This window comes from Phascolarctos cinereus, unplaced genomic scaffold (genome assembly GCF_003287225.1).
Source record: "Phascolarctos cinereus isolate Bilbo 61053 unplaced genomic scaffold, phaCin_HiC Scaffold_1;HRSCAF=81, whole genome shotgun sequence".
NCBI classification, from domain to species: Eukaryota; Metazoa; Chordata; class Mammalia; order Diprotodontia; family Phascolarctidae; genus Phascolarctos; species Phascolarctos cinereus.
The window spans coordinates 112139109-112161427 of record NW_027555514.1 but is presented as its reverse complement, the minus strand read 5'-3'; the positions used below and the strand labels follow the sequence as shown (position 1 = coordinate 112161427).

General features: G+C 43.9%; 1 protein-coding gene across 1 annotated transcript in view; it reads right to left on the bottom strand.

Annotated features, from left to right (window-relative positions):
- PLXNA4 (plexin A4) overlaps window positions 1-22319 on the bottom strand; it is a 677812-nt gene that overhangs the window by 97312 nt on the left and 558181 nt on the right. The window contains 5 exon segments of the mRNA XM_021002332.2: window positions 682-818; window positions 6768-6885; window positions 8470-8621; window positions 13673-13863; window positions 15247-15343. Coding sequence (XP_020857991.1) covers window positions 682-818; window positions 6768-6885; window positions 8470-8621; window positions 13673-13863; window positions 15247-15343 — 695 coding nt within the window.

Genomic DNA, 22319 nt, shown 5'->3' with positions numbered 1-22319 from the left:
AAAAGGGAAAGCGGGCAGCTCGGAGGAGGCACCAACAGACCCTCTCTCCACACTTTCCACGGACCCAGCATTTGCCTGGGACCTGTAGCTCAGCAGGGTGGACGATTCTACCTTTGTTGATATCATTTTTCAGCGATATAATATACATGCTCCATGTCATGGAATCCCAACCACCAATAAAAATGAACATTTATTGAACTTGTTGATTAGATTTGAAGTGGGGTAGCTGTTCAGTTGTTTAGTAGTTTCAGTTGTGTCCAACTCGTCATGACCTCATTTGGTGATTTCTTGGCAGAGATACTAGAGTAGTTTGCCATTTTTTCTCTAGCTCATTTTATAGATGAAGAAACGGAGGAAAACAGGGTTAAGTGACTTGCCCAGGGTCACACAGTTAGTTAGCATCTGAGGCCAGATTTGAAGTCAGGTCTTCCTGATTCTGGGCTTGGCACTCTATCTACTGTGCCACCTAGCTGCTTTCAAATGGGAGCAGAGGGCATTGCTAGTGAGTCCTAATGTCCCGGGTCACACAGTAGAGAAGTACTATCTAGAAGTCATGATCAGAAATAGCTATGCTGAGTTCCCCTGGGGAGACTCCTTCTGTATCTCAACTTGACTTCCTACCAACTCGGTGGCTTGGTATCTCTGCACGAAGGTCAGTGCCACAGGGAAGGAGACTATTACCTGTAGAAGAGGCAGGGCTGGCTTCCAAATGTCACCACGACATTGCTGCCTGCGTTCAAGTTGGTGCCGGTGATGGTCACTTGGGTGCCCCCAGACATGGGCCCCCGGACGGGCTTCAGGTCAGACAAGGTCAGTGTCTGAGTAGAGAAAGACTCAATTAAGAAGGTGTAGAGGAAAAAGCTCTGGGATTGGGTGTGATTCCCCAATCTGTCCCTTGCTATCTGTCTTGTTTCTTCTCTCTGGGCCTTAGTTTCTCTAGTTATAAAATGAAAAGGTTGGACTAAATCATGACTTTTTAATCTGGTGTCTGTGAATTTCAATTTTTTTTCTGAAAAGAATATTTCAATATAATTGTTTTCCTTTGCAATCCTATGTATTTTATTTAAATATTTACAAACATCATTCTGTGAAGGAGATCCATAATCTTCACCAGGCTGCCAGAGGGATCCGTTACCCAAAAAAGGTTGAGAACGTCTAAACTAAATGATTTCTAAGGTCCCTTTCAGCTCCAGATCTTCTGAGTTGTGATGTACTACCTGGGCATTTCCTTGCTGTGACTTAGTTGATGCATTTATAAAATGAAAGCAGAGACCTAAAGGCTAGGCTGAGATGATGCACTAGTTCTCCAGCGCCTTCCCTTTGGTGTCTGCCACATGTTTGGCATTATCCTCTAGACACCTCGCCTGGAAAGGGGAAGCAATTTTCCTAGGGTCAAACCATAAGGTAACCACCACTCCAAGAACAAGACTGCTGAAATCCCAGGCTGACATTCTGTTGATGAGGCCGTAACCCCTTCACTGGACTGGTCTAGAGAATCATCCATCTCTCCCAGCTGGTAAGGCAGTGGGGTGGGCCAGGGGCCAGGGGAAGGAATCAGAACATTGCAAAAGCCCCCACTGCCCTTCTGCAGGGATGGAGTAGTGGTGGGGGGGGGCAGAGAGAAAAATGTCTGTTTGTTGGAGGATTTGGAGTTGCAGTTTGTTCCTTCATTAGCATTTTAATGGAAAAACTTTCCACTCAGTCCCAAGTGAGAAGCCAGTATCTGCATTTAAATGAAGACTGCCTCCCCCCCCCCTTTAAGAATTATGTCCCCAAAGCTTGGAACTGGCCTCAGCTCCTCTCAGCAGGCAGGTACCTGACTGACACAATGACTTTACCTAGAGCTGGGGATCAATAACACCATTAGAGAAGAAAGAAACCCAGATGACATATGCACACCAATGGGGTGGCCTACACCTGCCCTATCACGAATCACACACGTGGCAATGCTTGCTCATGCACGTGTCCTTGAAAAGGCTTTGCCCGTCCTTACCTGTGTGTGTGCATGCGTGTGTGCTCAGGGTCATTGCAGCAGGTAAATAATTGCCCAGGCTCTCCTGTGGCTGGGGTGGGGGGTTGGCTTGTACCACCCAATTCCGAATTTTCTCCTCCACACTCGCCACCTAGCCTTCCCTCCTTGCACCTTCCCTGACTCTTGGGTCTTCTCAGAACCCATCTCTGACAGCTGGGTCTCAAGCAGTGATGTTCTCTACTCATCTACCTGTTTACCTGGGCTGCAGAACTGCTTATGGGGCTTGAATGAGATGAGGAGTCAATAACTTTTCTTTCCAATGAAATGGAGAACCACTAGGCTTACCATCTATCCTCCCCAGCTTCCCAAGGTCCTCTGGGCCTTATTCTTTGCCCTGTCTTTATCTCCTGTTGCTATTCATTCATTTCAGTTATGTCCAACACTTTGTGAACCCATTTGGGTTTTTTTTGGCAGAGACACTGGAATGGTTTGCCATTTCCTTCTCCAGTTCATTTTACAGATGAGGAAATTGAGGCAAACCAAGTTAATTGACTTGTCCAGAGTCACACAGCTAGTAAGCGACTGAGGCCAGATTTGAACTCAGGTCTTCCTGACTCCGGGTCTGACACTCTTTCCACTGTGCCACCTATCTGCCCCTCCTTTATCCCGTGCTGTGCCCAAATCCGGTCATCTGACTAACTTATGTTACCTAAGAATCCCCGGGCCCCACTGCATTGCAGCACCTTCATCTCCTCGAATTAGAGTGTGGGCTCCTCAAGAGAAAGGATTGTCTTACTTTTTCTATTTGCATCCTCATTACTTGGCACAGTGCTTGGCGCATAGGAAGGGCTTTAAAATGCTCATTCATTCATTCATTCATTGACTCAAAGAATCCTAGAGTGAGAATCAGAGGACCTGGGTTTGAATCCTGGCTTTGCATGATTTATTTAACTTCTCTGGGACTCAGTTTCCTCATTTGTAGAATGAAGGAATTGTGCTAGATTGCCTCTAGGATCCTAAGAGCTCTTCTGGATCTAACATTTTATAATTCTTTTATTTCAAGCCACCTCCCTGCGTATTTCCTTGGTTTCCCTCTATGGAGGGAAAGGCGCCTGACCTCCCACCCTTAGTGACCTATTGCAGGGAGGGAGAGGATAGCAAACTATTATTAGAAGCCTATGGGGTGTTTGGTGAGGAGATACTGACAGTATCCAGGGTGCTTCAAAGCAGCCTCCCTTAAAAAAATCTCCCATTTGGTTAAAGGGAATTTCAACATCTGAAGAAGCTTTAGACTAGCGTTGCTTGTATGCAAGGATTTAGGGAAGTAAATAATCTAGGCTGCCTTCACCTTTCACAGCCGGTATAATCAGAGCCTGGATTGAAGGAGTTATTCAAAGAAGGGAGGATGTGATGGAGAAACATTTGAAAGTTGCGAGAAAAGTATTAATTATTCAAGCCATGCTTCATAAATATTTCACTGTGGGTTTGTGTGGAAAATCAGATTTGGGATTATTTACTCTCTCCTCACTCTGCTCAGTGGCTGGAGTAAGAGAGGAGGAAGAAACAATGATGACAAGCTCCAGGGAGAAGGCTCTTGGGAAGAGCTGACTGTTTGAACCCCTCTCCTCCCACCCCACAGCCCTGCATTTAGGGGGTGGGACCAAAACCACACGCTGGGAGGATCTGGACTCCTGAACAATCGTGGAGGTCTTCCTAAACATCCTCATACTGCAGGAATGTGCCAATCTAGCAGTCCCAAACCCTGATAGAGAATTTAACCTTTGGTTCCTGGATAATGCGCTGTGTGGCCATGGTGGGCTGAGGAGAAGGAAGAGAGGAAACATACAACCTATAATGCTGGAAAGGGAGGGCAGGGGAATTCAAACTCCTTTCACTTTTTGAAATGGGAAGAATCTACTGACCCCACCTCTGCCCCAATGGGGCTCCGTGTAAGGGTGCCAAGTGATACAACTCTCAAATGTAACTTGGGATGATGAGAATAGTCCTAGAGTATCATTGACTTAGAACCGGAAAGTATCTCCAAGGCCATCTAATTCAGCCTCTTCATTTTATAGATGGAAATGGAATTCTAAGATTAAGTGATTTGCCCCAGGTCATATTGGTACTAGACAGAAGAGATGAGATTTGAGCCCAGGTCCTTGGATTTCAGAGTTAGTTCTCTTACAATGTTATCATGCTGTACCCTTAACCAGTACCTCCCCTAGCCTTCTGTAAAGCTTTCCTACCTAGGCATACTCTATCATTTAAGGATACAGTTGATGTAGGAAGGAAGGAGTAGAATCAGGTTGGTAATTATGTGCTCAGTATGGATCTCTCCCCTCAGAGGTGGGGCTGTACCCCCTCTCAACCCCCAGAAGTGCTCTCAGTTGGCTTAGGGTCCTCTACCCCAAAAGAGACCATTGTGATAATGGAGGACGACAGCAGAATGGGAAGAGAATTGTTGTCACTGTTCGTCCTTCATTCTCGAAGAGGACCAATGACATTACAAGGGTGATGTCTTGACGTGCATGTGAACTGGATATGAGTGGGGCAGAGCTTTGCAATGTCATCAGCCTTACTCTCTCCTCCCAGAGTCATTGAACACCAATGGCAAGACAAAGGTCAAGACAACTGGATATGGCCCAAGATCCAAGTAGCCAACTGTGCCCCAAGCTTTTACCCAAATTAATGGAAAGGGAATCACAAGGATGTGGACTTAGAAGACATGGATTAAATTCTCAGCTCTTCTACTTACTACCTATGTGACTTAGGATAAGTTCTCCATCTCTCCAGACCCCAATGTAAAATGAGGGGGCTTAGATGAAATCATAGGGTCATCCATCTAGAACTAGAAGGGGCTTCTTTATTTGACATATGAGTAAACTGAGGCCCAGAGAGGTTAAGTGATTTGTCCAAGTTTACCCAAGTAGAAAGTAGAAGGGCTTGGGTTTCAATCCAGGCCCTGTCTGCTGCACCCTTCTGCCTTTCTAAAAAAAATAACAGCTTTCTTTCTGCCTTAAAATTCTATGATTCTACATAAAAATGCTAAATGACAATGTAAGCAGGGGAGTCTGTGCTAAGTGCTAGGACAAGTGATGGACAACAAATGGTGTGTGAGTTCAAGGAAGGAGATCAGTGTAATTGGAAGATTGATGGAGGAAAAAGGATTCAAGCAGGGCCTTGAAGGATGACTTGGATTAGAACAGTTGGAAGGGAAAATGATGACTCTGTTGGGTGATGACAACATGAGGAGAGATGTGGAGGTCTAAATGAATATGGTCTTTGAATGCAGCATCTATTGCCCATGGCCAGAGTAGAGTAGGAAACGAGGTTAGATAGGATGAGTAGAGGCAGTTAGGTAGCACAGTGATGACAGCACCAGGCCTGGAGTCTGGAAGACTCTGATTGATGTCTATTTTGGGTGGGGGCAATGAAAAGGTTGAAAATGGGGAGAAAAGACAGAGAGGTGGCAGTAGTGGGGCACAGAGGTGGTAGGGGGAAAGATAGAACAAAAGATGTGGGAAAGATGAGACAAATGAGGAAATGGGCAAGTGGTGAGGCAGGGACATAAAGGGGTACTGAGGCCAAGGGATAGGGGAAAGATGAGGTGAGAGTGTGACATGATGACATGGCATACAAAGGCAGTAGGATGTTGTTTTGATAGGATGGGAGAATGATTGGGGGTGGCAGCAAGGACAAACTTGGGCATGTTGGGATAAATCGAGAACCATGGGAGGCAAAATATAACGGAATGAATCTTGAACCTTGAGCCAGATGATCTGGGTTCAAATCTCAGCTCCAAAATGTACCTATGTCACCATGGGCAAATTAATTGAGCTCTCTAAATGAGTTAAGGCTTTCTTACCTGAGACAGCATGGTGTTATAGAAAGGAGACCGATTTTGGAGTCAGATCCGAGGTTGAAGTCCTGACTCTGACACTTAATGACTAATAGCATGTCATTAAAATTCTGAGTCTCAGTTTCCTTATCTATGAAATAGGGATGATAATAACACTTACATTGCCTACCTTACAGCATGGTGAGGAAAGCACTTTATAAACCTTTATGGAATCATAGGATAACAAGATCAGGGGCTTTAGGGATCGTCCAATTGGGGATCAGAGAGGTCAAATGATTTTGCCAAGGTCATACAGGTAGTAAGAACCACAGCTGAGGTTTCTTCACCAAATCTCCCAGATCTAAGGAAACCAGATCTGAGGAAAGGGTTTTCCTTTTTTTCATTAAAAATTTTCTAAATTCTCTTTATTCATAGCATGAATTTAGCAAACATCAACAAACACAAATGTTGTCATATAGAAAGAAAAGAAAGAGGATTATATAAAAACCCATGAATCTCTATTGTGTATGGCTTGGATTTTTAAAAAAGTATATATTACACTGGACACAACAGAGCCAACACAGCTCTGCTTGTCTGTGACCCTTTCTGAACTTCCTTCTGCTCTTTTCTGTGTATTTTTAAATGTTTTATCAATGCTCTTTTCTTCTTTTCTTTTTTTTTTTGCATCACCATCCTTCCTAACAATGCCCCTCCTTTGTAACAGAAAGGTATAGTTAAGCAAGGCTCAGTGTCTCCTCGCTATGTTATTCTGCCTCTCTAGAACACTTTATCCATGAGAGCTATTATTTTTATTATTCTCATTGGAAAGGACAGGCTACTGTAAGAGCCACTTGGGTCCTGGGCTGGAGGCCCTGGCAGTATCTCTATCCCCTCAGACAGCATCCCTGCCCTGGGCACGAGGACTGGGAGGCAGCTGCCCTGGTTACTCTGACTCACCATGAAATAGTAGAGCTTGGAAGAGCGGGCCATGAACTCAGGCTTGCACTCCGCCACGCAGATCTCCACAAAACCAGCGTGCTGGCTGGGCTTGGCCTCCCCCATCTCACACACAATCCTGCAGGCAAAAAAAGAGAAACCTGAGCTAGATATTAGGGCTAACTACCCTACCCGTATCTGCCCTGTCATGCCTCGGAGGGAAAATGGGGCATCAGTTGCATTCTCTTGCTTTTTCATTCATGGCACAGAGAAAAGAGTCTTGGATTTGGAGTTAGATACCCTAGATTCAAATCCAGACTCTGCCTCTAACTGACCATGTGACCTTGGGCCTCAGTTTCCCCATCTGTAGAATGAGGGGCTTGGACTAGATGACTTCTGAGGCACTAGTATACTGATTCTTGACATGCCCTCTTTCACGAGTTTTGGCAGAAGGGATGATATGCTCCATCCAGAAAGCTTAAAGGGATCGAGAAAAAAGTCCCTGGTTTAGAGTCAGAAGACATCTGTTTGAATGACCTTGGGCAAGTTAGTTCTTACATCTGGGCCTCAGTTTCTTCATCTGTAAAATGGGGATATTAAGGGTACCTACTTCCCAGGGCGGTTGTTAGGATCAAATGAGAATTGTAAAACATTTAGCACAGAATGTGGTACATAGTTAGTGATGTATAAATGTTAGCTATTTATTATATTATTATTATTATTATTATTATTATTATTATTATTATTATTATTATTATTATTATTATTAAAACAAAGTGGTTGGATTGCAGATAGTTTTTAAGGCCCTTGCAGGTTTAAGTTTATGATCTTACGAATGAAGGGATGGCCTCAAGGCCTAAAATCTAAATCTTTGGAGCCACAGTGAATGAAGGTCAGGAGAAATGCTTGGTGTTCTTGAGGATGATGCAGAATCTGGTCAGGATCCAACTAAGCTAACTAAATTGTTTAGACATCACAGCATCATAGAGCTGGCAGAGACCATAGATTAGAGGCCATATAATCATATAGAGGAGGATGCTGAGGCCCAGGTAAACTATCTGACCTACTCATAGAGGTAGCCCTGAGGTAGGATTTGAATCCAGGTTTTCTGCAAGGCCCTTTCCATTACTTTCCATAGGAAAAGGGCCACAGAGAGGAGAGGTGACAGTAGAGAACACTAGTTTTCCCTGTAATGCTATTTGGAAGGCTGAACATTTCAGTGACTTATTTCAAGGATTTTCAAGGCACAGGCCTAATCTCAGCTGGGTGGCCTCAACTCTGGGATTGCTATGGCCTGGGCCTCTGGTTATTTGCTCAGCTCAGCAGATTTTGCAAAGAGATAAGCCATTCAAAGCACCAGGAGGAGTACATATGGTTCGGGAGTATCACTTTCACATTCAGAGTATGAGTCCTGGGTCCTCCAGGGTGAGGGTGAGCAAAGGAGGATGTTTGACTGGGTGCTGTGGTTGGACTGGACAATAGTGGATTCCATTTTGCTTCACTCTTCTACCTTTAATCAGAACCCACTGTCTCCTGCTTTCTCCTTCCCCCCCCCATCCAATTCTCCTCTACTTATCTCTCTAATTAATTAATTAATCAATCAATTAATTAAGTAATTACTGTTATTCCAGTCCTAAGTCCACTAGTGGTCAAAACTGAATGGCATGGCAGCCCTTTCCTTCCCCTCCGCCTCCCTTTTCTGCCTTTAATAGATCCCACTTACTGTTCCGCAGGGATGTATCCATCCACTAAGGGGCTGCATTCCACTCCTGCCACCTTGACATGGGAGGCAATATCTCGGAATTCTAGACCCAGGTTCTCTCCTCGAATAGTCACCTTGGTGCCTCCTTCCCGGGGACCTGTTGATGGGCTGATCTACAGGGAGGGAGGAAGAGAGAAGCAAAACAAAGCAAAAGTGAGAGGCACTAAACTGGAACTTGGGCTATCAAAACCAAGACACACCATAAAATGACATATTGGTTAGACACCTCCATGAATCATCATTGCTATGTCAATCAATCAATCAATCATCAATCAATAAACATTTATTAAGTGCCTGTTACATGCCCCCCACGCATACCAATTCCCATCCAATCTGGCACATGTTTCAGATGATGGCACAACCCCAATATTATTTTTGATTATTAATCCCTACCAGCAATTGGCTTCTATGATAACACGCTTGCCCAAGTACTAGATGGTTGGCAATTCTAGATGGAAACAATACTGCCTAACTGATGGAGAAAGGAAAAGCAATGCTTTCTCTTTCCTAACTGTGCCTGATTTCCTATTTAGTGCCAAAGCCCCATGAGGGCAGCCTGGGTACTGTAACTATCAATTAACAGTCGCTTTTGGCAAAGCACTTTAAAGCCATGTCTTTTTAATGAGCCAATATTCAAAGCCCCTGATAGGAGCCATAACCACTGGAAAATAGGAGAGAAAAAAAGGAGGGAAGGTTACCACCCCCAATCCCTCCTAGGCTGTTAGTAGCAGAATCATGAGGAAAGGTCCAGAACTCTCTGAGCACATTCCCAGGACTATAAAAGCATTTCATTATAATCCATCCAACTTCACAGTTGGGCTTGATTCAAATCTGCAAATAGATTTAAGTGGGAGTTTACCTTTGTGCATTGGTCACAGTGACTGATTTTACTATCCCAAGGGGTGCCATATGCATTAAGATCCCAAATTGGAAATTTTAGGAACCAAGGTTCAGAAGGCTGCTTTGAGGTAGGATCAGAATATAAATAAACACAGTTAAGCCTTCACACTCTTAAAGGTAGTAACTAGCAAAGATAATAAGACATTCAGTGCCAGGATTTTGTAGCATTTTATAGGCCAAGATGGTGGCAAATATCAAGATTCCATTGCCAGCATCCCTGACACCTGGATCTTGATCAAGATTAGGGAGTGACTTAGTGCCAGAGCAGAGAGGAGAATCCAAAAGACTGGCCTCTTAATTCCTGTCTTTTCTATATTGCCTGTAAACAATATGGCATGGTGAATAGAGAACCAAGAAGACCTGGGTTTAAGTCCTGCCTTGATCACAAACTGGCTGTTTGACCCTGGGCAAGTCATTTAACCTCTTAGTGCTCCAGGTAATGCTCTATGACTGGAAATTGCAGAGAAGTTAGTGACCTGCTTTGGGAGTGGGTTTCCTCACCTGTGAGTTTCCTAGGTCAATATAATCCCACATCCAATCCCTTCCTTATCCCTCCTCCATGTACCCTGTTGGGTCAGGGGTATGGTTCCATCTCTAAGTTGGGCATAAAGAAGAAAACAGGTTGGGTCAACATCTCTAAAAAAGAATCAAGCCAGTCTCTGTCTCCTCAGACAGGGGAAGGTTAAGGACCAAATGGAAAAAAGCTTATGTGCTTTCCATAATCCCCTCAGCCAGTCCCTACAGCATGTCAGATGCCAGGGATGCCAATGCTGACATAGTATTCCAGCCCCTACCTTGCCATACTGAAAAAAGAGGAATTTTATCTCTCAGACCATCCTCTATTCCCTGGATTCCCTTGAGTGACAGTGCCAATACAGGAGCTGGTAAATATCCTTGGGTTCCGGGGAGGTTTGTTTAATTTGCTGTCTCCTCCCAGTGATTTCTTTGGACAGGGGCCAGGAAATTGGAAGCTCCTTCCACTCATGGCAGATACGCTATTGGCAATGATGTACAGTTGGCCCAGGGAGATTACTTTCCTGTTAATGGCTCTGGGAACAGCCTTACCACCGAAGTCTAGGTGCGGCCAGTCTTCCAGAAACTCCAAAAGGGTGGGGTTAATTGGTATGGCTGCATAGAGGGAGAGAGGCTCATCTAGAGTAGGGGCTCTGGGCTTCTCTGTACTAAAGGCAGAAAAGAACAAGATGGGGACCAGGAGCTACGGGAACAGTGATCCCCAAACTTCTTGTAGGTAAGAATTCCTGTGGATTGATTTTGAGTTCTCAGGAGAGAGCCCCAGAAAGGAAGCTCCCAGTGGATGGAACAGAAGAGGGACGAATCAGTAGAATCAGAAAATCAGTGTGAGAGTCAATCAGATCAGTCCTGGTTGCTGGCATCCTCTCATTTTTTCTTCAATCTCAGTCAGAAAGAAAAGGATTAAGAAAGGACTGAAGGAAAATAGAAAGGGGAGAGGTCCACAGCATATCCAAGACAGTAGGGCCAGGACCTTGAAAGAACCAAGGAAAAATGTACCAATGTCCAGAGCATGTCAGATTGTAGCTTGGGTCTTCAGCCAGGGAACAGGGTGTGGTCCTGGCAGAGGGCAGCTCTGGTCTAGGACAGACTTCTGAGGTCTTGTTACTCTTGAAGAAAATCAATGTTCTATCGCTTCTTAAACATTTAATTTGACAAATATTTATTATGCCAATCACGGGATCCTAGCTCGAGAGCTGAAAGGGACCTCAGAGGCAATCTCGTCCAGCCCCCTCATTTTACAGGTGGGGAACCGAAGTCCACAGACATTAAGTGGCTTGTCTAAGGGGACACAAGGAAGTAACCACCAGAGATGGGATGTGAACCATGATCCTCTCACGCAGAGCCATGGAGGGCTCTTTCCACTGCACTATTTCCACTTTGTTTTTTAACTGGACCTCTGAATTTCTTTGGTCTAGAGCAGGGGTGGCGAACCTGTGGCCTGGGGGCACATGTGGCCCTCTCGGATCTCAGGTGCAGCCCTTTGCCTGAATCCAAACTTCACAGATCTGTTTGGATTCAAAGGGCCGCACTTGAGGACCTAGAGGACTGCATGTGCCCTCAAGGCCACAGCTTCCCCACCCCTGGTCTAGAGGGTTTCTGATAAGGAACTCCCTCAATGAATGCAGGTTGGCACCTGCTATACAATTTGTAATCTTAGAGAATTGCCTGGGGCTCTGAGAAATTAAATGACTTACCCAGGGTCACAAAGCCAGTCTGAGTCCAAGTCTGAGTCAATACTTGAACCCAAGTCTTCCTAACTTTTAGGCTAGTTCTCTAACCATTATATCACACTCTTCTCAAAATAATGTCTTAATTATTTCCACTTAATAATGTAATTATAATAATTCTTCCTTATCACCAGTTCTTAACCTGGGGTCTATGAACTTATTTTAAAAAATATATTGATAATAGCATTTCAGCATGCTTGGCTTCTTTTGTAATCATATGCATTTTATTTTATACATTTAAAAACACTATTCTGAGGACTCCATAAGCTTCTCCAGATTGCCTAAGGGGTCTATCACATACATACCTACACATACACGTACAAGTTAAAAATTCTAGCCTTATGTCATTATTAAATAATAATTATGTTCAAAGTTCTATAAAGTCATAGTACCTGGAGTTTTCAAAGCACTTTCTTCCCCAAAATTCCATGTAGTAAGAAACAGAAATATTGCCAACCCATTTTAATAGATGAGGGAACTGAGACCCGGGAAGGTTAAAAGATTTGCTCAACGTCACAGCACTACATACTGCCAGAGACAGCATCCCAGCTGGTCTTTAGACTCTGTCTTTTGGTCTTTCTACTTATATCCAAGATGTCTTTCTAATATGCTAAGCATCGACTGTGTTCAGAGCATTATGATCAGAAATAATCAATTTCTATAATCCTCAATCTCTTCCCTTATGGAAATTACCTTTTTCAGGAAGACATAGGAATATGTGTGTGTGTGTGTGTGTGTGTGTGTGTGTAGATATACACAAATGTATATGTGTGTATATATATATATGTATATATGTGTATATATATGTATGTATGTGTGTACATGTATATATGTATATTTATATGTATACACATTAAGTATACACATAAAAGTGTTTAGGTATACATATGTACACATATGTATCATTCAGTCATTTCAGTCATGTATGACTCTTCATGATACCATTCAGGGTTTTTTTGGCAGAGATACTAGAATGGTTTGCTACTTCCTTCTCCAGCTCATTTTACAGATGAGGAAACTGAGGCAAACAGGGCTGAGTGACTTTCTCAGGTTCATACAGCTAGTGAGTGTCTGAGACCAGATCGACCTCAGGTCTTCCTGACTCCTAGGTATCTAGGTGATGCAATGGATAAAGCACCAGGCCTAGAATCAGGAAGACTTGTCTTCCTGAGTTCAAATCTGGCCTCAGGCACTTAGTAGCTGTGTGACCCTGGGCAAATCATTTAAGCCTATTTGCCCCAGTTTCCTCATTTGTAAAATGAGCTGGAGAAGGAAATGGCAAACCACTCCAGTATCTCTGTCAAGAAAACTCCAAATGTGGTCACAAAGAGTAGCACATGACTGAAATGACCATACAACAAACTTCCTGACTCCAGGCCCAGTGCTGTACCCAGTATCCCCCCCCCCATGTATACACACAATATTAACATGTATTATTCATATATGTATATATGTGTGCTTGTAGATTACAAATACTAGACAAGGCAGGTTTCATATTATCTTTACTTTACATTTTAAGAGACTGAGAAGGTGCCAAACTGAATTGGTGGAGGGAGCTTCCTTATTGGAGATTTCACTATATCAATGATGTCACAGGTCTTGTCTCCATTCCCTGGCCCTACACATGTACCTATGTATTTGTGCATACACATATGTGCGTATGTGTGTGTTGCCCAGATGTTTGATTTCTTTGAAATAAGGGGCTACATAGAGAGGAATATCCCTCTGCATTTAGGCCCACACTTCTTCTACAACTTAGGGTCCCAGAGAGTTGTCTGGGCCATTGAGAGAAATAGGAGAGTAAGCAACAAAGACTTTTCAGATTACTGAGGCTTACCCAAGGCTGATGGGAAGAGTCACTTAGCTAGAGCCAACAAGCCACATCGGCCCACCTGGGGTAACCCTAGGAGACAACTCTATCCTGGCCCTACTCTGGCTCCAGTGTTGTCTCTCAGAGGTCCACCCTGAACCCAGGACCCAGAGAGGAGGACACCTTGGCTCACCTCATTGATGCGGGGGTTGGTACACTTGCCATTGGTACTTGACAGCTCTAGCCATTTGTTTTCCTGGGTGGGGCAGTGTTGTCGGAGGGTGCATTGGCCCGGGCCTTGGCACCAGCCACACTCGAAGTCTGGGTCAGCCTTGAGGCACAGGCCACAGCTTTCTCGCATGGCCCCGCACTTGTAAAGATGAACTGTGGGCAAAGCATAAGAGATGGACCTTGAGGAAGAAGATTAGAGAGTGGTGAAGAGAAGCTGCGACTGGACCCTACAGAGTGGAGAAGGGGGGCTCAGCTGTAGGGTTCAGGAGGCAAGATGACAGCTTCATTACTTTGGCCATTTATCATCAAATAAGATGCAAGCCGTAGGAAGCCAGCTGACCCCACCTGGAGAAATGGGTTTAATAGTGAAATAATGATCCCCTTAGGACCTTCAACAATTTTCCCCATTCCTGCAAAGTCTGTACTATTCCAAAAAACTACCTGTCAAAATCAAAGAGGCACAGGAGACACCACAGGAATAGGAAGGCGGGAAGAGATAAAGGGTTTAGGATTTGGAAGTTAGACAGCAGGGGAAAGTCAGGGTTGGTTGGAGAATTCATGTACCTGCCCATATATGCATACCTATATGGTATGCCCTTCCTTTCCTCCTTCCTCCCATACATGCTTACAATACAAATGTATGAACACCCGCCCCCAAAGTACAGGGCTACCCCTCCCCATAATATTATATCTGAATACACAGAGTATGTCAAAAAAATCTGTGAGTGGGTTCATAGACACAGAGGGCAAGGGTCACTTGCTGTTCAGTTGTTTCAGTCATGTCTGACGCTTTATGACCCTGTTTGTGGTTTTCTAGGCAAAAATACTGGAGCGGTTTTCCTTTTCCTTCTCCAGCTCATTTTACAAATGAGGAACAAGGTTAAGTGATTTGCCCAGGGTCACACAACTAGTAAGTATCTGAGGCTGGATTTGAACCCAGGTCTTCCTGACTCCAGGCCCAGAGTTCTATCCACTGCATCACCTAACTGCCCCAAGGGTCATTTAAAGGGGAGATGTTGGTTTCTTTATGGTAAATTCATGACTAAGTCCACTGGAGTTGCCAACCAAGGGAGAACACAGGACAGGGAAAGAACAAGGAAACCTGGGCTTTAATTAGTTAACTACATGACCTTGAACTTGGCTTCTCTGGGATTCATTTATAAAATGAGGGACAAGAACCAGAAGAGCTTGGAAACCCTTTCCTATCTAAATAGTCTAGGTCTGTGAAAGGGAAGAGAGACATCCTATAATAGTTTAATGCCCACAAAGCATTTTCCACTCCCCACACTGTCTGTTGGCTGCTTTGGGCTTTGAGGAAGTGATAGCCAAAGAAGTGGGAAGCAGAGGCACAGAGGAGAAGAGTAAAAGGGGGAGCTGGAGACAAAGATAGGGGGAGCACTGGTGACAGAGCTATGTAGGAGTGGGGGGAACTAAAGTAGGGCCCATGAAAGAGCCAGGACCCTGCCTCTATTTCCACTCTGTCCTTCCCCTGCCTGGTCTGCCCCCAAGCACTGTGGCTGATACCAGAGTCCATACCTTTGTTCTGGGCTGGGTTGTCAATGTTGAAGCCCCCATTCCACACAACGGTCAGCTCCACAGGCAGGCTGTTGATCTCCATTCCCTCATAGGAATACTGCAGCCAAAAGGGGAAAGGAAAGAAAACATTTCATGTGGGATTTCCGGGGATGATCACGGCACTCAGCCCTGGTAGGACGGGGATAAGGTTGGAGACAGGAATGGATCTGGACCATGTGAAGTCCTGGGCTCATGGGATCTTTTGTTAACTCTAAGGTAGTGGGAGCAGGAGGGTAATAGACATCTCTCCTTCTTGCACAATGCCATCAAAGTTATTTTCCCTAGGTGTGTGTTCAGCCATTTTCAGTCATGTCTGACTCTTCATGACTCTATTCGTGGTTTTCTTGGCAAAGATAATGGGATGGTTTGCTATTTTCTTCTCCAGCTCATTTTACAGATGAGGAAACTGAGGCAAACAAGGCTAAATGACTTGCTCAGGGTCACACAGCTAATAAGTGTCTAAAGTCGGATTTGAACTTGGAAAGATGAGTTTTCCTGATTCCAGATGGGGCGCTCTATGCACTATGGTGCCACCTAGCTGCCCCGTCCCTAGGTGTAGATCTAACCACTCCTCTACTCAATTAATGCCACTGACTCCCTGTTACCATCCTCTGTTTAACTTTTAAAGCCCTATAGAACTTAGCCCCAACCCATCTTTTCTAGCCTCATCAGACATTACTTTTCCTCCTCTTTTTCTAATGGTCCCTCCTGTACTCTTCATTCGAGTTTCCCTTCTCTCTGTTCCTCACACACATTACTCTTACCTCCCGCCTCTTTGCCTTTGCATTGGCCGTGCCTCATGCCTGCGATCCACTACCTCCTAACCTCTATTTCATAGAGTCCCTCTTTCTTTAACATGCAGCCCAAGCACCCTTTTCTATGAGAAGCCTTCCCTTTCCTCCCCGCTCCTTACTTCCCACCCTCAACTGCTAGAGCCCTTTTTCCCAAACCACCTTATATTTAACTACTTTGTAGACATTTGCATTTATTCCCTTTGTATTTATGCAGTACAGATTTATATATGTTCTTGTTTCCCCCATTAGAATCTAAGCTCCTTATGAAGAAGGACTGTTTCATCCTCTGTGCTTGCATTCCCCACACAGCACCTGGTGCTGAGTAAATATTTCTTGATTGACTGGGAACAGAAGGGTAAAGCGATGGGAACACCAGTGGGGACACAGCACTTCCTGGGTTAGGTGCCCATCCCTGCTGCTGATTTAAGGGACAGAAGTGAACAAATCATTTGCCTTCTGTGGGTCTGTTTATCCCACTTTGAAATGAGGAAAGTCCCTGTCCAGTTTCACCCTCTCGTGCTTCTCCTGGAATGTTAAAAACACATAGCTGAATTTCCCAGAGTCACTGCAATCGGCCTTCACACCTCTGACCAGCACTCCCTTGAATCTGGGGCTCTTGAGTGGTCCTCAGAAGAAGACGTTCTGTCTGTGTTCCTTGAGCACACATTTGGGTGGCAGATCTCGTCGTGTGACAGAGTTTCACACTTGGAGGTCTCTTCCCATTACCCTAAATACTCCCCCTCATCATCTCTAGATCCCGGCTTCCCTGGCTTTCTTCAAGTCTCATCTAAAATCTCATCATCTATGAGAAAGTTTTCCTGATCCCTCGTAATGCTAGTATCTTCCCTCCATCGACAATCTCTAATTTATCCTGTCTAGATCTTGTCTGCACATAGTTGTTTTCATTTTGTTTCCCTCATTGGACTGTGGGGTCCTTCAGAGAAGGGACTTTTTATCTTTTTTTTTTGTATCCCCAGAGCTTAGCACAGAGTAAGACACATAATAGGTTCTTAAGAAATGTATATTAACTGGTTGACTGACTGATGCCATGGGGGCCACAATTGTTAGTCTTTCTGAAGCCCCTGGATGGAAGATCTGCATGCTTGAATTATGAATCCCAAGCCATTGGGGGGGCCCAAAGATGGCAGACCCCAAACCAGCTTTGTTCTCAGGTGCATGATACCCCAGGTAGGGGATCATGCATTCAAGGTAGAGGAAGGCACTGCAATGACTTGGGAAAGGAGGAATTATTTGAGAAGGAAGAAACAGTTGTGGCGATGGAAGGTAGGGAAGGAAATAAAAAAGATTGGGCCTATGATTCCATGTTAAGCCACTTAGAAGGAGTATGTGAGGAATAAAAATGAAAGTGAACAAGATTCCAAAGGTGTTTGTTGAAGGGAGATGGTGTATTTTTCTGGTCCAACCTGACATGTTGTGAGCTCACTTGCCTCTCAGGAGACGGCCTGTCCTGTTGCGTCTGACTCACTCTCCTCTCCTGCCTCTGACCACCCACCCCAGCTGGGACTAGGACTTGAGCTTATGCTCCTGAGAAGAGAGAGGTTACTTTACTTCCTAGGGAAGGCTACCCAGTGACAAGAGAGGGGAGAGAGTTTTTCCACAGGGCCCTGTGTCACTGTGGCCAATAGTCAAGCCTACAATTAGAATCTGAGGACCCTTCCCAATGCCCTAGAGAACAAAGTAGGGGATGAGGGAATACAGGATTCTGTCCCAGGCAGCATCTCTAATGCTTACCTGGTGATTTTCTTGTTATTTAATTAAACAATTCCCACCATAGGTGGTTGGGATGAGACAAAAGAAGAGAAGAATGGGAAGCTATATAGCACAGCTCAGTCCTCAGACTGGGGAACAAATGAGCCCATCGCCCTTCCTTTGAGCAAAAGCAGGCCCAAATCAGCCTGGACAGATGCATATTCTATTCTGAGATATCTTTAGGGAAGGAAATTCTGTAATTATCTTCAGAGACCTTTCCTATTTTCTTACAACCCTCAGATCCAGGAAATCTTTTTTACTGGCCATCCTTCCCTAATTTCCATGATGATATAACTTCATTTTGTAGATGAGAATGATGCTACTTTATAGCCAGCCTACAAAATCTGCATGTTGGACTGTTTTTTCTAGGAGTGGGAGAGTTCTGGCCATCCCACATGTTTAGCCATAGGCTCCCTTATGAATGATGGCGCTCATTTCTGATATGGTTGTTCAGGGTTAGACATGTAGTTCTGTAATTGAGGGATAGAGTAAAGCCAATTAACCCCCATGGGCCCAATTATTCCTCTCTCTATTCCTTACCTATCTCCTGGTCCCATGTCTTTGCACTGGCCATCTCTTATGCTGGAATTCATCTCTCCTCATCCCTACTTCATAGAACCATTGTCTTCCCTCAAGAATTGCCTCATGCATCACTTTCTACATGAAGCCTTTCTTTATTCACCCACTACCACCTCAACTGCTAGTGCCCTTGCTCTACCTTGTATTTTAACTACCTTCAACTGAATTGAATTTATTCTCTTTATGTTTCTTCAGTATATACTCAATGACTTCCTGAACAGAATGTAAGCTATCTGAAAATAAGGATTATTTAATTATTCATATTTATATCACCACCACCTAGTATAGCGGCTGACCTACATTCAATAATTAATAAAGGTTTTTTTGATTGATTGATGGGTTGATAGGGACGCCATTGTTTTAGCTTCATTTGTGCCAGTTAAGTCAATTTCATTCAGTAAACATTTATTGAGCACTTGCTGTTTGCAAGGTGTTGTGTACCTGGTCTAACCCACAGAGCTCATCAGCTACTGATATGTTTCAGCACCAATTAGTAATAACCTTCACATGATAGAATACCAAAGGTCAGAAAATGAGTTAAAAGTTCTTGATTTCATCCTTCTCTTAAGATCATACGAGGGAGGTGGGGGTTGGTGGAGGTGTTATTTTCTCCCATTTCAAATTCTGGCTACACCTACAGCTTACTCCTTCCTACTGTTCCAGATTAGTGCTTAGCTGGGATGGGCTGGCCTGGCTTTGGCTCAAGATGAATCTGCTTGGCCACAGCTTGAAAGGCTGCTCTGATTATGGGAAGAGTCTAGGACAGAGGCAGTCAACTCCCAAGTGCACCTGAACCAGATTAAAGTGTCAGTGGGAAATATTTAACAACACAAGTAAAAGTACAACAGAATATTCATTGATAATGTTAAAATGCAGTTTTCTGAGTCATCATACAGCCCACAGGGATCTTTATGTACCATTTAGTGGCTCCAGTTTCTACTGATTTTGACACCACTTGTCTAGGGCACTCATTGCATTGGTGGCAAAATCAAGCCTGGAGATCCACCACTCATTCCAGGGTGTGAACTCGACGGAGTGGAGGCATTGCCATGGCCAATAGCAGATTGGGCAGGAAGAAACAGAGCTCCTTTGTCAATTGGTACATATACTAAGGAAGGCAGAAGGGAATGTGACTCTGTGATTGTTTGTAGGCAAACTCATAGACACTAATATACAAGCAAAACAGCATAGTATGGGAGGGTGTGTAAGTGCAGGACTGTGAGTCAAGACATGTGAGTTTCAATCTTAGCTCTGATAGTTACTGCTGTGTGATCTTGGACAAGTAATTTAACTCTCTGGGACTTAGCTTTCTCATCTGCAAAGTGTATATAACAATATTCATGCTTTTTACTTCAGAGCTGTTGTGAAGACAATGCTTTAGAGAGGTTAAAGAGCACATAAATATTCATATAAATATGAATTGCTATTGTATAGTCACATACAATACATACACATGAATACGTGTGCATATACAGCAATACATTTATATCTATAGCTCTCATTATATATGTACATATACATTATGTATGTATGTATGTATGTATGTATGTATGTATGTATCTAGGGGCAGCTAGGTAGCACAGTGGATAGAGTTCTAGGCCTGGAGTCAGGAAGATTCATCTTCCTGAGTTCAAATCCAGCCTCAGACACTTATTAGCTATGTGACCCTGAGCAAGTCACTTAACCCTGTTTATCTCAGTCTCCTCACTTGTAAAATGAGCTGGAGGAGGAAACGGTAAACTACTTTAGTATCTTTGACAAGAAAACCCCAAATAGAGTCACAAAGAGTTGGACGTGACTGAAAAATGACTGAACAACAATAAAAATGTGTATATTGATATATACACACATATAATTATATAAATATATGTGTGTGTGTGTGTATGTGTGTATATGTATATATGTGTGGGTATATATATGTATACACATACACACACACACATATACACACATATAGTTAGACAGATAAATAGATAGATATCCCTTTCAAGGAACAAGAAACACGAAAAGAATTCTTCCTCCTCCTCATTTGGGGGCAATAAATGTAAAAATACACTGAGATAAGTTCATTAACCCCAAGGGCCGCAGCAAATTCTCCAGGGAAGTTATTTTCCTTCGGAACATTTTCCTTCTTCTGTGGATGTCCCAGTCCCATGGCTGCCTCCCTCACTCAGGGTACAGGATCTCTTTAACATCACAGCCTAGTAGCTGGAAGGCCCCTCACCTTCTAACCCTGCCTTCAATCTCCACTCCCCTCCCCTCATCCTTTATAGACCACTTAGCATTTATATAGCTCTTTGCAATCATCGGACAGTTAATTGAACAACCCCCCCAAGGCCAAGGAGGCTGTTACAGCTCCCCTGAGATCTCAGGAACAAGGAGGTTAAGCATCTCAATCAAGGTCAGGTGCTCCAGGATTGGGCTCCTGCGTGGCTTAATCTATGTATGACCTTAGGTGGGAAAAGCCTAGATCAGAGTTTTCCCATTTTTTGAGACAGGGGGAGCACCTCTGCTACTTGAGTCCCTCCCCTTCTTTCCCCTTTGACTTCTCCCCTCAGTCTCTTCACTTCTCCACCTCCCAGCGTTCCCCCTCAAAAAAAAGCTCTAAGCTCCTTTATAAAATGTACTTCAAGTCAGGAGAGTAAATTCTAAAATCTGAGAAACAGTTGCCATCTGTTCAATTCTCAGGACCACAGAACATGTCACAAAGGCACCGTCTCCAGTACTGTGTCCCCAAAGGGTAGGGAAGTGACCACATTACCCACTCCCCTTCTACCTGTGGGCAAACAGAGGTTCTGAGAAAGAAAGAAATTTGGTTGTGACTACAGCATGTATCAACATTATATGGTATGGTGAAGGTAGGGAGTGCAAGACCTGAATGCTGGTGAGGCCTGGCTGTGTAACCATAGGTGAGAAACTTAATCTAAGTTAAGAACTTCTGTTTCCCTATCTGTAAAATTGGGGATATTATTTTTAAATTCCTAGGATTGTTGTGAATAGCAAATGCAATAATGTATGTAAAGTGCTTTGTAAAACTTAAAACAACCAACAAATGTCAGTATCACTATTAACTGTCCTCCCACACCTTAGAATCCATAACTCATCAGGACAGATGTTGTCTCTTCTATTAGACTGAACTTTTTGGGAGCAGGGACTGCCTTTTCCTTTCTTTGTATCTGGAGAGCTCAGCACCCGTGCCTCGCCCCAAACAGGCATTTCATAAATGCTAATTCTCTTGACTTCTTGACTGATTCTCTGTCTGTGAGCAGGAAAAGAATCCTGCATTATGTCATAGCATCTATCCTCCAGATGCAAAGTTCCTCCATGTGGAATGTTTGTTACACACAGCTCTTGGATCTCCAGAAAGCAAAAATGGCCACACAGATGTGCCGATGGGGGCCACAGCTGTATTCTTTCTCAGCCTGTGGATAACAGGCCTGCAGCGCCTGTGCACACCTGGGCAAACCCAAGCCTGCTGAGGAAATCATGGCAAATGACAAGTCTTAACTCTTGTATGACTCATTATTACTGTTGTTATTTGTACGCTATCTTGCTGCCACATTAGGACAATTTCCTTAGTGGTAACTGGAGGGCTCATTTGAAGAATTTGAGGTGGAAGAGACTTTGGTGATCACCTCAGCAAATACTCTCATTTTATAGATGAATAAGCAGAAGTCCAGAGAAATGAAATGATTTGTCCAAGATCACACAACTAGCTGGGGGCTGAGAATCCATAATCCAGTTCTGTTGCCCTCCGTGCCACTATTCTTCTCACTATTCAACTAATCTGCAAGGTTTTAAATACCAGGGGCATTTGTGAAACATAGGGAAGTTCCTTCCCCTATATTTTCCAAATGCTGTACTCAGCTTATACCAGGCTCTTGCTGATTG